This window comes from Camelus ferus, chromosome 2, assembly GCF_009834535.1.
Source record: "Camelus ferus isolate YT-003-E chromosome 2, BCGSAC_Cfer_1.0, whole genome shotgun sequence".
In the NCBI taxonomy this organism is placed as follows: domain Eukaryota; kingdom Metazoa; phylum Chordata; class Mammalia; order Artiodactyla; family Camelidae; genus Camelus; species Camelus ferus.
Window position 1 is genome coordinate 49,656,391 of NC_045697.1, and position 16,590 is coordinate 49,672,980.

Consider the following 16,590-nt stretch of genomic DNA (forward strand, 5'->3'; position numbering starts at 1 on the left):
ACCATCTTTCACTTAGGGCCCACGATTGATCACAGGCATCACTTCAATTGAGTCCCAAGTGAATAGAAGGGCCATAAAATCTTCAGACTACAAAAAGTAAGGTTTCACTTAGTATAATGTTTTCAAGACCCATCTGTGGTTTAGTGTCTATGAATATTTTGTACCTTTTTATGGCTGAATAATATTCCATTGTATGGATATAGCACACTATTCACTGGTTGATGGACATTTGAGTTTCACTTTTTGGCTATTAAGAATATCAATTTATATGAATATTAGTACTGCTATGAACATTCATGTACAGGTTTTTGTGTGAACATATGCTTCATTTCATTTTTCTTGGGTATATCCCTAGGAATGGAATTGCTGCTTCATATGGTCCTTAGTCTCTTTTTAATCTGTTTCTTTGCCATCTCTCAAGTTGTCCTCTTGTTTCCAATTTCATGCACTTCCATAGTGTTTTCTTTAGATTTTTAGAGCATTTCACTTTCTTTAGTCATTAAAAGGTGCCTTTCAACCTCTTCCTCTATTGTCCCACTTGGGCAGTAGTTCATGTTATGATTTTTCTGGAAAAGTATGGCTTTTCATACAGTAACTTCAAGTTTTTTTTGAATTCAAGTCAATGACATTTTTTCAATAAACTTCAGCTACCCAAAGGAACAGCCAAACAATCCACCCTTTAGAACTGATCATCATCATCTTGTACCATTTCCAAGGTCTTAAATTCACAAATTGCTTTCTTTGACAGAAACTTTTTCTATTTCACTCCCTTTAGACTTACTTTTTATGCCTATGAAGACTTCCATTTTCTCAGCGCCTCTATTTTCAGTTTATTAAGCTAACTTCTGTCATAATTTGTCTTCCTATCTAGCTGGAACCTGTGGCAGACCATTTCCGTGGTACTTTCTCCATCATCCTTGATTTCTTCTTTGTTTAATCTCCTTGCACTACCAGTTCTCTAAGCAGCTTATGTATAACATCTATTTTCTCCATTCTTGACCCTGAGGATACCAAGTCCTATGAAACAGAGTCAGCTGGTTTCACTGTAAATTCATGGTGTCCAGGCTCAAGTGGGCATATTTTACTGTTTTGTATTCCTTTCAGATCAAAATGTCTTCTTTCATAGAATTTCTGCTCACAAACCCTCGAGCCTCAATCTCACCATTATCTTTTTGTGTGTGTGTGCAGAAATGAAGGTTTTTATTTTTTAACTGAGAAGATCTAAGCCAGCTAATGTGTTTGTCCTACGTTTTCCTGTTTTTCCTCTTTCCTCTAAACCTCTTCAAGGCTAGGCCCTTTTCATATTTTATTACCTCCTCTTCACTGCTTTTCTTGGTTTTTCATTAATTATTCCTTTTTTTTTTTTTTGCCTCTTTAAAGCTTCTCTCTCCATTCTTCTTCCTTACAAAGATTTTCCTGTTTAAAAAGAAAAAATAACAATAACCCAATCCTGCTTCTGCGTAATGCTGCCTCCTCTTCAGCAAACACGTAGATGACTTTGCCCAGGATGTTTAATTCTTGAATACCCTATGTCTCCTTTACAGTTGGCTTTCAAGCTCAATTCTTAAGAAATTGTTTTCTCCAGCATTACCTAGTCACCAAAGGATAAACTTTTGGTTGCCTGTGGGATATAAACAGGTTATTTTAAGCTTCAGGGCCTCTTGCTTAAAGGTGCCTTAAAAATGTTTATGTTGTTGAATATTTTTGTTAAGTTACAAAAGTAAAATATTTTTGCATTCTTGTTCTCAAGCTTCAGGCCCAACAAAACCTGGATTTGCCACTTTAAAGGGAATCTGCTTCTCATACGAAAGAAGTTCATCAGATTAGCCTACAGAGGTAACAAAACGGGGCATAGCTCCCTCCACTTGGTCACAGCTAAGGATAGAGCTAATTACACCTTGTATTGACTGAAGAATTATATTCTTTCCATAGCCAGGTCTCAGGTCTGGTCCTCATTAGTTTCAGGAACTAGATTTTAAGCAGCTTGACCAAGGTGATCAAGCACTGGAAGATTAATTCATTCTAAGCAAACTCACAAAAGTTTGTTTAAAAACCAGAATGTTTATTTCTTTGTATACAAGAAGGAATTAATACCTTAATATTGACTATAGGTATAAGTATCTGCTATCCAGGGCACTTTTAACTGGATCAAGGTATTACGGAAACCAAATACTATTATAAAATGTTTAGTTTTCATAATTTGATGTGAAAATAATTGAGTGCTTAAGGTCTCTTCACTGCAGGGGTATGGTGTAACCCTCAAATTCCTTGAAAATGAAGAAAGCCCTGTTTCTTGTGTGATTTCAGTATGTGCATGATTCTGACCTACCAGTCTTGCCTGGTCATGGACTGAGTTAGTCTCTGCCTTAAACATCGCACCCTGCAATTGCACCCAAATTTGGCTGTCAAAAGACCAAAGTGTTGCTCATGTGTGCTAGTTCCCCACCTATCCTAGCCCTTTTTCTCTCATTTCTTTCACATTCTCTCGTCTCCTTCCATTATCTCCAAAGTGTCTCCCTCATGTTCAGTGCCTAGGCCGTCTTCCCCAAGTCCCTCCTAAAGTCAGTTCTGTTGTCACCTACTACTTTCACCTTGCCTCGCCTACTTATCATCACCTCTTAGACTGTCACCCTCATCTCCTACTTGGCCCAGACTGGCTCCACTGCCCGGACGGACGGGAAAGGAAGCGTCGAATCGCGGTCGGGCCAGAACCTTCTCGTGTGAGGAGCCCACTCCCCGGCCCAGCGGGGAAGCTTAAGGAACGCTTCATCGCGTTCTTTGCACAGTCTTCCCCTCTCATTTTCTCCCAATCCTATAAAACCATCACCACCACTTTGAGCCTTTCCCTGAGCACTAGAATCTCCTCTTGGCCTCAGACATAAGGAGAGGCCTCCCGGCGAAAGGTGCTTCCTTACTTGAAAGCGAAGCTGTGTGCTAATGCTGGCGTCTGCGCATCAGTGATGAGAACCTGAGCAGGGCCCCAGGTGAACCGGCAGGGTGGTTGGCACTAAGCCAATCACAGCTCGTGACGACAGGGCCCGGCCAATCAGAACACGGGAAGTTTGGCGCACTCAGGGCGGGCCTGGGAGGGTGAGGACCCGCCCCCTTGCAGCTCGGTGGCCAACGCCTTGGCCCAGGGCTAGCGAGAGCCGAGCAGATTCGCAGACTCCTGGGACTGGGCACCGTACAAGCTGGGAGGCGGTGCCCTCTCACCCCAGCTATTATCCCGACAGGCCTTGGCCTTAACAGGTGTTGTGCCTGCCGTGGACGCATTTTAACCCCGGTCGTATCTCTCTGGAGACTTTGTGCCTATGGTTGGGGACAGAGTGAGGTCGTTGCCTTGACGACGGCAGCATGCGGCCCGCGGTCCTCCGGAGTGTGAGCTTGCGGCAGGGTCGAGGCCAATCTGCCTCCCTGCCTGCTTCACCTGGGACCCGTGACTGTTCCCGCAGAAGAAATCACTACAACAGTAGAATTGCTAGTTTGCTAGTCAGCATCTTTTAGACCTGCGAGCGAGATGCATTTCACCTGAAATTTGTTCCCAAGTTGAAAACCTTTGGGTCTTTCCACGCGAAAGGATTTAAAAGCAACAGTAAGTATAATACTTTTTAAAGCTTCTATTATCTCATTCTTTACTATGTAATAGATCTCAGTCTGTCTTTAACAAAATAAAAAAAAAACAGCATTATTTTTTATTATCTAAATTATTGGTATGAGAACCATATGCTCACATGGCCCACATCCAGAACTACCGCATTACAATTGGCCAGGTTTCCTTTTAGTTTGTATTACCCTTAATTCAGGAGTAGAAGGCATGAGGAGTTACAGTTCATGAGTAACTGTTTCAGGAAACAAGAGGCTTTTTAAGCTGTGATACTTTTAAGGTATTTGTGGGCAGTGCCACTTGAAAAAACAGGTGTGACCAAACATGCAGTTGGATTGGAGAACACACTTGGAGTAGTCAACTGGCAGAATGTTAGCTTGTGACATTCTTCAGACTCTCTTAGACCTGCTTAAGGTAATTTTAATTTTGTTCACATTGCATTTTCAAATACTGAGGACATAGCTACTAATATTTTTAAATGATCCAGGTTATAGATTCCAGCTATTTTTGTCCTTGGTATGATAAGCCTAAAAGTCTAGTCCTTAATAAAATATGTTGTCTTAGTGGAAGGAAAAAAAAAATTAAGGAAAAGAGAGACAGAATTACATTGAGTTTTTTTTTTTTTAAACATTGACATTTTATTTAAAAATAGTTAATAGAGTTTAAATGGAAGTTAAAATGTCAAATATATGGAGAGTTAGTGTCAGGGACACTATAAACAGTTTATAGTAGAACTTACTATAAAAACTGGTAGTAAAATAATGAAATCATTGGAGTTGGTGTTGACAAGTACACAACTGATGGCAAGATTTTTTTTCCTGTCCAAGTTTTATGAATGAGTGTTTTTATATTGTCAGGTTAAGAAAAATTCAACTATGAATCTTCATTCAAATATATAGTTACCAAAAGACTTTTTTTCCCCTCCCCAAACTTTTAGAACCACGTTGGGATTAACAGCCATATTTTTCATTCTTTGCTTCTGGGATTTAATTTCAAAATCAGATTAAAAATAAATTTAACTTTGAAGTTGTAGTTTATTAGTTTTTATATTTCATGGCAATCAAACCTTATGAATTGAGATCTAACTGTATTTGGTTGAAGTTTCTTTTTGATCCAAAATATGTAGTGGAATGATTGCTGGACTGTCACCAATCATTAGTAAAGTGAGACAGATTTCATTAGGATTGCCTTTATTGAGAAAATGCCATATAATGGCATGTAAAAGAATTCTAAACACAAAATTCAAATAATCAGACTTGTAGTGATTAATCATTAAAAGGATTTTTGAAATAACTGTATTTGATACTGATATTTAATTTTTAAAAATATGCTTATATACTGTGATGTCATTGTTATTTTATATGTTCAATATAGAAATTTAATTACTATGGTGAGAAAAGTAAAGAAAAATAGTTTATCAAAAGTTGTTAGTGTTAACTTGGTGAGTAATCTTTTTGTGAACAAATATTTTCCCAATTGACCAGAAAGTGCATAAAGAGCCTCAATTTTGATCTTTTAAACCTGATGTAAAAAAATAAATTTTGTCTTCACTAAAACCAAATTCACTTGTGCCTTTTTCACCTTTGAGTGAAAAGGAATTGTGTTTTTCTAAAGTAAACTGTAATTGTTTTGTATAATAGTTCAAGTATTGCTTTATCTTTAAAAATATATTGAAATTTCATTAACATGACATTTATTAAGTTAAAGTTAATGGCTTCAATTCCATTTGCCTTGTCTATTATGAAATATATGTGAATATTTGGAAAACATAATTTATATGCAGAACAATACACAGGGCAGCAATTGATGCAATGCAGTGACTGCCCTAATATGAAAAACAGGTGGGCAAGAATCAGTTTGGGAGGGTGGAGGAAACTAATATACTCAACATAATTGATTCTATGTTTTGGTTTTTACAGCAAGAAAAATTCCTACTGGTTTTCAATTAAAATGGAAAAATATGAGAACCTAGGACTGGTTGGAGAAGGGAGCTATGGAATGGTAATGAAGTGTAGGAATAAGGATAGTGGAAGAATTGTGGCCATCAAGAAGTTCTTAGAAAGTGATGATGACAAAATGGTTAAAAAGATTGCTATGCGAGAAATCAAGTTACTAAAGGTAAGTAAATATATATATTGAATTGAAAAAAATGAGTTGTTTCTTGATTGACCATTATTTTTAGAAAAAAAATTCTGTTTTTATATTTCTTTTGTTTCCATAACTAGATTTAAAGTATAATTTTTTTGGCAAAAAACAAATAAGATTGCATATGCATATTCTTTTATCTCATGAATATAAACATGATTTTAGAAGTATTTGTTGCTTTTCTCTATGCCTGCCTGCCTGTCTGTCTGTCTATCTATCTATCTATCTATCTATCCATCCTCTATCTGTCTATACAGCAACAACTGTTTTAGGGGTTCCGAAAACCACCCCCAGTTTCGATGATTCACTAGGAAGGCTCACAGCACTTAGCATATAGTTGTACTCTAGGCTATGATTTATCATAGTGAAAGGACATAAAGCAAAATCAGCAAAGGGAAAAGGCACATGGGGTGAACTCTAGAGGAAACCTGTCAAAAGCTTCCAGTGGAGTCACGCGGGATGCACTGTTTCTTCCAGCAATGAGCTATGACAACATGTGTAAAATATTGTCTACCAAGGGAATTCACTGGAGACTCAGTGCCCAGAGTTTTTTTTATCAGGGGCTGGTTACACAGGCACCCTCTGCCTGGCTAATGTAGAAATTCCAGACTGTCAGAAGAAACGCAGGTTTTCAGTATAAACCATATTGTTTGCACAGTGAGCTACTTTATCTGTTCTGGAAATGAAGGGAACCCTCTTGAAATCCAAGTTTCCGGGTACAGCCAAGGATTCACTTTGCAAGATTTCTAAGGGTAAGAGTCTCAGGCCTGCTCTGTTAACTCCCAGTTGAACCAGAAGAACCAGAAATTTATCAATTTTATTTATTTTTAGAAAGAACCAATGTTTGGCTTTGTTGATCTTCCATATTGTATATTTCTTTTCTATTTCATTAATTTTTGCTCTTCAGTATTTTATACCTTATACTGATTTGGGGTGGGTTTATTTTACAGTTCTTTTTCTAACCTTATTTCTTTAACTTTTAGGGTTTTTTTTCCCTCATATATGCATTTAAGGCTATAACCTTCCGTCTAAGGACAGCTGTGTATCTGAGAAATTTTGATTAGCAGTTCAAAGTATTTCCTCATTTTCCTTGATTTCCAAACATGTGGACAGTTTCTAGGCTTTCCTCCCTGGTTATTTGCTTTTGACACGATTGCCCTGTGATGTGAGTATGTACTATGTAAGATTTTATTCCTTTTGAATAAATACCCAATACCCCTTCCATTACTTACCAATTATTCCTGTTTCTGGGCTTCCAACTGGAATCATTTTCCTTGTACTTAAAACATATCCTTTATTTTCTTTAAAGCAGATCTGCTGGTAAGGAATACTGTCCATTTGTGTTTGTCTTTAAAAAAAAAAGTCTTTACTTTCTGTTTAAAAGATTATTTTCAAGGATATAGAATTCTAAGTCGGCATTACTCAGTATGTTCAAGACATCATTTCACTGTTCCTCTGGCTTTCATTGCTTCTATTGAAAGATCGGACATTCCTTAGTGTGTCTATTTTTCTTCTGGATGCAGTTAAGCTTTCTCTTTGATTTTGGCTTTCATCAGTTTTACAATAATGCACCAAGGTCTGGGTTCCTTTGTATTTATCTTGCTTGGATTTTATGACTCTTGTGTCTGTAAAATAATGTCATTTGTCACTTTTAGAAAATGCTCAGCTATTATTGTTGCACATATTGCTACTGTCCCATTCTTTCTCTTCTCCATTTAAGAATTGTTTCATATATTAGACCTTCCCCATATGTCTCCTATACTCTTTTCTGTGTTTTCATCTGTTTATTTTTCTTTACTTCAACAGATTTTCTTTTGACCTGTCCTCCAATTCAGCTGTTCTGTTTCAGCTGTATCTAATCTACTGTTAAATTCAACCACTGGCTTCTTAATTAAAGGTGTATTTTTCTGCTCTAGTATTTCCATTAGACTTTTTTCTTATAGTTTCCAGTTTGCTACCAAACTCTCTATTCTGCTTTTTTGACTATTGAAATTACAGGCTTTTCTTCTGAAGTCTGTATCCAATAACTATTCTCTAGATCTCCCATGTATTTATTTCCATTGTCTGTTTTTTCTCTTGGTTTTTGATCAAGTCTTATCTCTTGATATGCCTGTATTAATTTTTTTATGATTAATAGCTCAGTTTATTAGCTGTTATTGCCTGTGTTAATTTCTAAAAAGTCTATAAATAGTTTGAATTTGGATTAGCATATTAGACTGGGAGCATCCCATGCACATGGCAGAAGCAAATTTGTATCTTCTCTGGAGGAAGATAACTATCTTAGCCTCAAAATATTTCTGCAACTAAATTTCCAAAAACAATATCCAATACAAATAATAATGAAGAACACAAGAAAATGATACTGTAAGCAAAGAACTTTAAAATTAAGGAGGTCCTGGGCTGGTAGTGTGCCTCTGCCAGGACAGGGAACATTTTAATGTAAATAATTGTTAACTAGTAAAGGTGGTTAATTACTAAGAGGGGTGAAAGGAATCCAAAGGATATTTTAAAAAAATAGCAAATGCAGAGTAGATACTACTTTTAGGGCTGATTTCTCAGAGAACCCACCTTTGCAAGTCATTTAGATATGACTTTTCTTTCCCTCTTAGTCCCAAGAGGCCACAAAAATCCAAGCTCAGTTTCAAATCTGTCACTTTATTCACTGCAAAATCAGCTTTGAGTCCCGAGATTGTTTCTGAGTCCTCCTCTTCTTGGTTTTGGCCCAGTAATTCCTCACCATCTTCTTAAATCTTCTTTATGTTTAAGAAGATTTTAAGATATTTTGTCCAACTTTTTACAAATTCTCAATAAGAGGGTTGGTCTGAGTTACCTCGCCTGCCATTACCAAATGTGGCAGTCATCTGCTTTTAAAAATATAAGTGGACAGATAGAGGGAGAGGGGCAGGGGCAGAATGTGGAACTGGTGGTCTGTGTTTTAATTTAATCTTGTTCAATCTCCACATATTTAGAGATTTTCCAATTATCTTTATGTTATTGATTTCCAATTTAATTCCATTCGGCCTGACAGCAGACACTGCATGATTTCTAGTCTTTTAAATTTGTTGAGATGTGTTCTGTGTCCCACAATGTGGTTGATCTTGGTGACTACTCCATATGAGCTTGAGAAAAACGTTATTTCTGCTGTTGTTTGATGAAGTAGTCTATAGATGTCAATTATATCCAGTTGTCTGATGCTGTTGCTGAATTCATCTATGGCCTTATGATTTCTGTCTATTTCTGAGAGAGGAATGTTGAAGTTTCCAATTATGACAGTGGATTCATTATTTCTCCCTGTGGTTCTATCAGTTTTTGTTTCATATAGCTTGATTCTCTCTTCTTAGGCACATACATGTTAGAATTGTTATGCCTTCTTGGAGAACTGACCCCTTTATCATTATGTTATGTCCTTCTGTATCCCTAATAACTTTTCTTACTTTGAAGTCTGTCCTGTCTGAAATTGACATAGCTACTCCTGCTTTCTTTTGATTAGTCTTAGTATGATATAGTTTCTCCATCCAATTGCTTTAAATTTCTATGTGTCTTTATATTTAAAGTGGGTTTCTTATAGACAACATGTATTTGGAGTATGTTTTGATCCAGTCTGACAGTTTTTGTCTTTTAATTGGTGCACTTAGATTACTGACATTCGGAGTTACTGTTGGTATAGTTGGATTACTGTCTATCATATTTGTTACCGTTTTCAATTTGTTGCCCTTGTTCTTTGTTACTATTTTTGTCTTCTACTCTTTCTGCCTTTTTGTGGTTGTAATTCAGCATTTTAATATAACCTAATTTTCTCTTCTTTCTTAGCATATCAGTTATACTTCTTTCAAAATATCTTTTAGGTAGTTGCCCTACAGTTTGCAAAGTACATTTACAACTAATCCAAGTCCACTTTCAGACAACACTATGCCACTTCACAGGTAGTATGAGTAACTTATAATAACAAAATAGTCCTAATTCTTTCTTCCTGTCTCTTGTATCATTGCTGTCATTTCACTTATATATAAGCATACCTAAGTGTGTGTGTGTGTGTGTGTGTGTGTGTGTGTGTGTGTGTGTGTATACACCTTTCATAAGTAAATATACCCATCAGAGAACTTATTTTCATATACAGACTTACGGGTATATACGGAGCAGTAGGTGTGCACATATCAAATGGCAGCATACCCTACACACTGACCTGCATCTTGCTTTTCTCCACTTAATATATCTTAGTGATTATTGCATACCAGTGGACATAAAACTGCCTTGTTCTTTTTAACTGCTGCATTTTATTTCATTATATGGATATACTTTAATTCACTTAACCAGTAATATATTTGGAAAGCGCTTTGTGATCCAATCTGGAATCTTTTGCTTTAATAGCTAAGTTTAGTCCATTTATAATTATAATGTAACAGATAAGTTTGATTTTAGTTTTCTTTTTTTCCCCTCTAGAGTCAGAATAGCTTAGGTGTTAAGAATAAGACATCTAAATATTTTGCACACAAGTCAGCTGCACTTCTGGTTTATAAGTTGGATGTTCCGGACATGAAGGAGGAACTGAACAAAACTGAAATGTTTTCAGGAAAAGACAGAGGCCAAGATTCTTGGGTTCTAATCCTCCTCTATCAGTTATTGCTGTGTGACCTTGAACAAGTTTAACTTCTGTGTGCTTTGATTTCTTCCTCTTCTGTAAAACAGGATAATAATTGCACCAATGTTATAGAGTTTTTGTGTTTATAATAGTCCATAGAACATAGTAAACACTATGTAAATGTTAGTTATTATTATTTATAACATTATGTTGCTACTTAAAAAATATTTTTCTATTTAGCCTCTGAATTCCTTTCTAAACATTGAATGTGTTTCCTTTGCTAATATGGAAAGGCCTTATTTTATACTTTATAACTTTAGTGTTATATAATATACATAATCCTTTGTAAAGTGATTATTGTATTTCTGTTTCCTCCTCTTTCCCATTAATCCACCATCTGACTTTAGAAGATATCTTATTTATTTTATGCTTACCATTAAACCTATAATTAGACCTTATAATTAAAAATTTCAGGTCAAAAATACAGTTTTAACCCATGACAAGAAAATCAGCATATATATTCTCTTTTGTTTGCATCTTGTCTTCTTTCTCCTAAATTTGTTAAGAATTTCAGGTGAAAAATACAGTTTTGACCCATTGACAAGAAAATCAGCATACATACTCTTATTTTATTTGCATCTTGTCTTCTTTCTCCTAAGTTTGTTACTAATATCATTTGTATATTGTTAGGTTCTAAATATTCATTTTCTATTTTGTAACTATGGTACCCACATTCATATAAGACTTATCCTGCCCTAATGAATTTATGTTCAGAAATTTTTCTCTGTTGTCTTTGTTGTTGAATGACAATTTCATTGGGTATAAAGTTTCTTTTCTTAAGGATTTTGAGGACTATATTCTAGTAGTTTCTTCCTCTTTAAAAAATGTGGCAACATTTTCTGCTGAGTGTTATCTGCCATTTGTGTTTCCTTCTCTTTTCTTCAGTATCTGTGAATAGATCCTGGATTGGTTCCCTTTTGATTGTTTCTTATCTTACAGAGAAGTGAGCCCTTCCTGGACCAGCTGTTTGTAGGAGGTTCGCTTTCAGGAGAAGATGTGATCTTGTTCCAGGCTGGCAGGAATCCACTGTGGTTCACAATGATGTTTCTTACAATACAAGCCTGAGTGTGGGACTGACTTATGTTATTCTTAATTTCTCTGAAACTTGTAGTTGCAAGCTTGTTCATAATGAATTGTTTTGCCTTTCGTTTGGCTTCACTGACAGATTGCTTCAGCAAATGAGTTTCTGTGTGATTATTCAGACTCCCCTCCCCTGCTGTTCCTTGGTGCCATTCAGTTCTAGGGATGCTTTCACTGACAGTCTGTGAACCCTGTTCCCATTACATCAAAGAAGGTTTTTTGTTTTTGTTGTTTTTCTCTTCAGGGTATGTCACCAACTCTGCTCTGCCAGCTTTGTAGCCACAGATGACTCTTGGTATCTTCCTGGACTCCTGTGTGGTACCACCTTGATGGGGCCACCTCATTTGTTGTAGGTGGGGGTCATAGATCCTGCTTAGTTTCATCAAAGATCTTTTTCTCATTGGCTTTTATTGTGTTCTCTGAGAAGAGAATGGAGCACTATGGTCTTTTGACTATAAAAACCAGAATATAGTTTTATAATTTGTCCTGTTTATGCATTTTATTTAGATTTTTTTTATGCTAAGATCTATTTTAGACTGTGACTGATTGCTAGTAATTTGATCTTGTAAAAATTATTTTGCATTTTTTAATAACAGCAACTGAGGCATGAAAATCTGGTGAATCTGTTGGAAGTATGTAAGAAAAAAAAGCGATGGTACCTAGTCTTTGAATTTGTTGACCATACAGTTCTTGACGACTTGGAGCTCTTTCCAAATGGACTAGACTACCAAGTAGTTCGAAAGTATTTGTTTCAGATTATCAGTGGAATTGGATTTTGTCACAGTCACAACGTAAGTATTTAGTTTAAGTAAGTATTTAAAAAAATCAAAAAGTTGGAAGAGTATACAGTAAACAACCACATACCTGCCACCTGAATTCTATACTTAGTAACATTTTGCTACATTTATTTTATGATGTATTTATTCATCTATTCATTCATTTATCTATTTGTTAATCTGTCTTATTTACTTAACTTGAAAGTCAATTGCAGACACCAGTACACTTCAGCTCTAAAACTTTAATAGTTTAATTTGTTTGCAGAATTTTTTTTCCCCTGCGGTAACATTTACTGAGTGAAATGCACTAACTTTAAGTGGTGAGTTTTGACAAGTGCATTCGCCCAGGGATCCACTTACTTGTTAGTTCAGATTCTCTTGCCTAGTTGTGAAGTGTGAAAATCCCCGCTTTTACCCTGTTGTCTATCACAATGATTTTATATCCTTTGAAAATCATATAGAAGCTGCTCTGGTAAAATGGCACTTACTAAGTATATACCAGATAACACATTGATTCTGCCAGTTTTACAAAATATTTTAATGATACTTTTTGTGTGATTATAAAAGCAACAAATGCTAATGGTAGATGTGGGGCTGGCCCTGTGACCTCACCAGGTTGTCTATATGTAATAGAAATTGCTAGCCTGTGCAAAACGCTCAGCAATGCCAATTAGGGTGCTGGTCCTCTGAAAGAGTTGAAAATAAATATATTTAAAAACTTTTTCAAAATACAGTTTACTTGTAGTAGGGAATTATGCCTAATAATTTGTTTTGTCTAGCTCTGGAATTTTTAGTATTGTCTTCCAGTGTCCTGTTCTCTCCTTCTATAGTCTCTCTGCAGAAATCTTACCCAACTGACCTTGTTTTACTCTCTTTATGTTTATAATTGCCTGATGATGCCTCCACTTGGGTGCTCAGAAATCTGCCTACTAAAGCCCATAATAAAACTAAACTACTCATTATTCTTCATCAAAACTAAACTTTCCTAAACTTTTCTGTTTTTGGTTATGGAACCACCATTCTTTTAGATTCCCACGTTTCAGTAAAATATCTGAGATTAATTCCTAAGTTCTATTGATTCTTGACTTAAAGTATTTCTAAACTGTATCTCTTCCTTTCCGTTCCTTTGTGCACCAGACTAATTCAGGCCCTTATCCCCTCGTAGTGGTCCCACTGCGCTTCTCCCTGCTTCTAGTCCCTCTTTCTGTGCTTTAGCCTGTATAAACAGGCCAACATCTTGTTTATTCAGCCCCATATGGGTCATGTCACTTCCATGGGTTCCCATGGCCTGGACGCAAGCTCAGACTTCCCAGGCTGGCAGCTGAGGCAGCCTTTCTCCCTAGTACTTACCCTTTACTCCAGAAAAGACGTTTCCCTGGAATCTCCTGATCTGTTCCGTCTTCACTCTGTTGCTCTTTTTGTTGCCTTCACTTGGATTGCCCTTTCATTTCTACATTTTTATCCAGGTCACACTAGTGTTAAAGACCTACTTGGAGCCCATCCTTTTCCACAAAAGCTTTCCCTGACCACCACAGTCTTCAATGGTAGTTTCACTCTCTTAGTCTTCAGAGCAGTCATTATCAGAGTAATCGATTTGGTAATTAATAATATATATTTCGTCTGATGTCTTTGATTGTTTAAATACAATTTCAAACATAAATGTTATTTCCTGCTCAACTAGGTCCCAGGTTCTTTAAAGCCAGGGACAATTTTATATGCTTTTATTTGTATTCATTATAGGGATAAAAACAGTGCCCTGCACATGACAGATGCTCAAAAAGATAATTAATTTGTTTAACTTGATGTACCAATATATGTCATGCTCTGCTTTTTGCCTTAGATCATACATAGAGATATAAAGCCAGAGAATATATTAGTCTCCCAGTCTGGAGTTGTCAAGTTGTGTGATTTTGGATTTGCGCGGACACTGGCAGCACCTGGGGAGGTTTATACTGATTACGTGGCAACCCGATGGTACAGAGCTCCAGAGCTGTTGGTTGGTGACGTCAAGTATGGCAAGTAAGACATGAGCAAGCTGCAGGGTGGGGAGGGCGGATTTAACTCTCTCTTCTTGATAAGATGTAATATGTTTTTACTGTGATAAAAAGACTCCTCTAATGCTGAAAGAAAGTTTTCAGTTTAGGGAACTTTATAAAGTGATTTGTAACTGTCTTTGGTGCTCTGCCTTTAAACATTCTTGTGAAACAGGTTGGTGTGAGTATAATTATTTTAAAGGTAAGGAAATCAAGGTGAGTAAGTAGTCTGTTTTTTAATAGCAAGTTAAGAATAGATATATTTATCACTTGTAAAGAGAGGTAACATTGATTGGATATGTCTGACACTGTTGAAATTAGGCAAGGTAGGGTGGGCACGGGTGGGGGATAGAAACAGAACTAAGTGAAACGTTTTAAACACATAAATTATCTTTGTAAATGAATTCTTCAAAGACGAATTCTATTTTCTCCCTCCTAGCGTTCAGTTCTCCTTGCTGTATGTGTCCCAAACAACCGCCTCCTTCCGGCATGCTGTTCTCAGCGTGCAGGGGAAGAGACTGATGAACCTTGTTCAAATTACTTGTAAACAAAGAGTGAATAGCCTCTGAATGGCAACCCAAAAAGCTTATTTCCAGAATAAAGTACACTTAATAACTGTTTTGACTCTTCGGAAGCCTTTTCTTTCCTGTGTCACATGATTGAAGTTTCTAGAAAACTGATTTAGGTAAAATTGGAGGTTAGTACTTTACGTTTAGAGGGAGATGTGTTTTTAGGGATAATTTAAAGTTTACTATTACCGTTCTCAGTGCCAGGAATACCAAGTAGTAATGTACAGAACAGATGCAGCCACAGTAAACACACTAAGATGCCAGATTTTCTACCACATTGCTTTTCTTTCAGGGCTGTGGACGTGTGGGCCGTTGGCTGTCTGGTGACTGAAATGCTCACGGGGGAGCCCCTGTTCCCTGGAGATTCTGACATTGATCAGCTGTATCATATTACAATGTGTTTAGGTAAGATGATGCATGTGCATTTTAAATTTTAGTGACTTTTCCTCCCTATGTTTTTGTTTGTTTGTATTGATTTAATAAGCTGTTGGTACATTGAAGACGATTGGTGTTTTGAGTGGATGTAGGAAGCAAATAGGAAACCTCATCTATCTCTTTCTACATATATACATTCATTCATTCATTCTCAGTGTGGCTTTCATTTGTCTGACATATGGCCCTAATCATGCTCTCACCTGCCCCCCTGCCCAACTCCCCTCTAAAGAAGAGAACAAACGTCTATTCTCTCTGCACTTTTACATTCAGTAAATCACATGTAGAGAGAATACAAATGATCATATTATCTCTGGGTCAGCAAGCTGTTGGTGTCATATGAATATCACCCTCATTCTCACCTTCAAATTGAGACCCAGAGACTTCCAAGGTAGCTTAATCTTGCTGCAGTTATGACTTTTGTTGTTTGTGCTTTGGACAGGATTTCAAAGCCAGGCTATCAAAGGCTTCTTACATTTGTTGAAGTATCAACTTTCTGTTGGGTGATGAAGCTTAGAAAATGGAAATAATGGGAAATTACTTGGGGGTTATTTATCTCTTAGATTTTTAGTTTACAGGTTAGAAATTCAATAAACAGTATGATGGTTCCTTACAGTAGAATTTTCAAATATATTTTATATTAGATTATGTATTCAAGTTGAGAAAAAAGATAAAAGTGCTCAAGTCAGACCTTAGATACAGGAATAGTCAGTTGACCAAAAATCAGATTCTTAAAGGGTGGGACTTATTTACCTAGAGTAGATTCTGATTATATGACTATTAATATTTTGAGTTTTGGTCAGCACTTTATGCTTTGTTATGAGAAATGAAGTGCTGGCACTTACAATCTGAACAATTATAAATTTTTTTTAACCTATCCTTTTCCTATGCTTTCTTGTGTATTCAGTTCTATGCATAGTGGCGTGTGAAGTTTTCTACTAAATGAGTGTGTTGAGATAAGAATGTTAGTTTCCTTTGAGTTGACTTATGTCAAAGCCCCTATAAAGACTGACAGACACCACCACAGTAAGAGCCCTGTCTTGGGTGGGTTTTGCATGCTGAAAGCCCCACCTCCTTGAGCTGTGTCCCACTCTTATCCCTACTCCACACCACCCATCTCATGATGCAGAATGACAGAGATGTGTGCCGTTCTCACTGCCAGGTAATCTAATTCCAAGACATCAGGAGCTGTTTTATAAAAATCCTGTGTTTGCGGGAGTCAGGTTGCCTGAAATCAAGGAAACGGAACCTCTTGAAAGACGCTATCCCAAGCTCTCTCAAGTTGCGATAGATTTGGCAAAGGTAATCATAC

The 16,590-nt window shown here is 36.6% G+C and overlaps 1 protein-coding gene across 1 annotated transcript in view; it reads left to right on the forward strand.

The window, feature by feature from the left end:
• Positions 1 to 3,111: 3,111 nt before the first annotated feature.
• The window catches only part of CDKL2 (cyclin dependent kinase like 2), a 29,540-nt gene continuing 16,061 nt past the window's right edge, over positions 3,112 to 16,590 (forward strand). The window contains exons 1-6 of the mRNA XM_014552046.2: positions 3,112 to 3,592; positions 5,524 to 5,722; positions 12,065 to 12,259; positions 14,085 to 14,263; positions 15,139 to 15,251; positions 16,441 to 16,580. Coding sequence (XP_014407532.2) covers positions 5,555 to 5,722; positions 12,065 to 12,259; positions 14,085 to 14,263; positions 15,139 to 15,251; positions 16,441 to 16,580 — 795 coding nt within the window. The 5' untranslated portion in view covers positions 3,112 to 3,592; positions 5,524 to 5,554. The remainder of the gene's footprint in view (positions 3,593 to 5,523; positions 5,723 to 12,064; positions 12,260 to 14,084; positions 14,264 to 15,138; positions 15,252 to 16,440; positions 16,581 to 16,590) is intronic.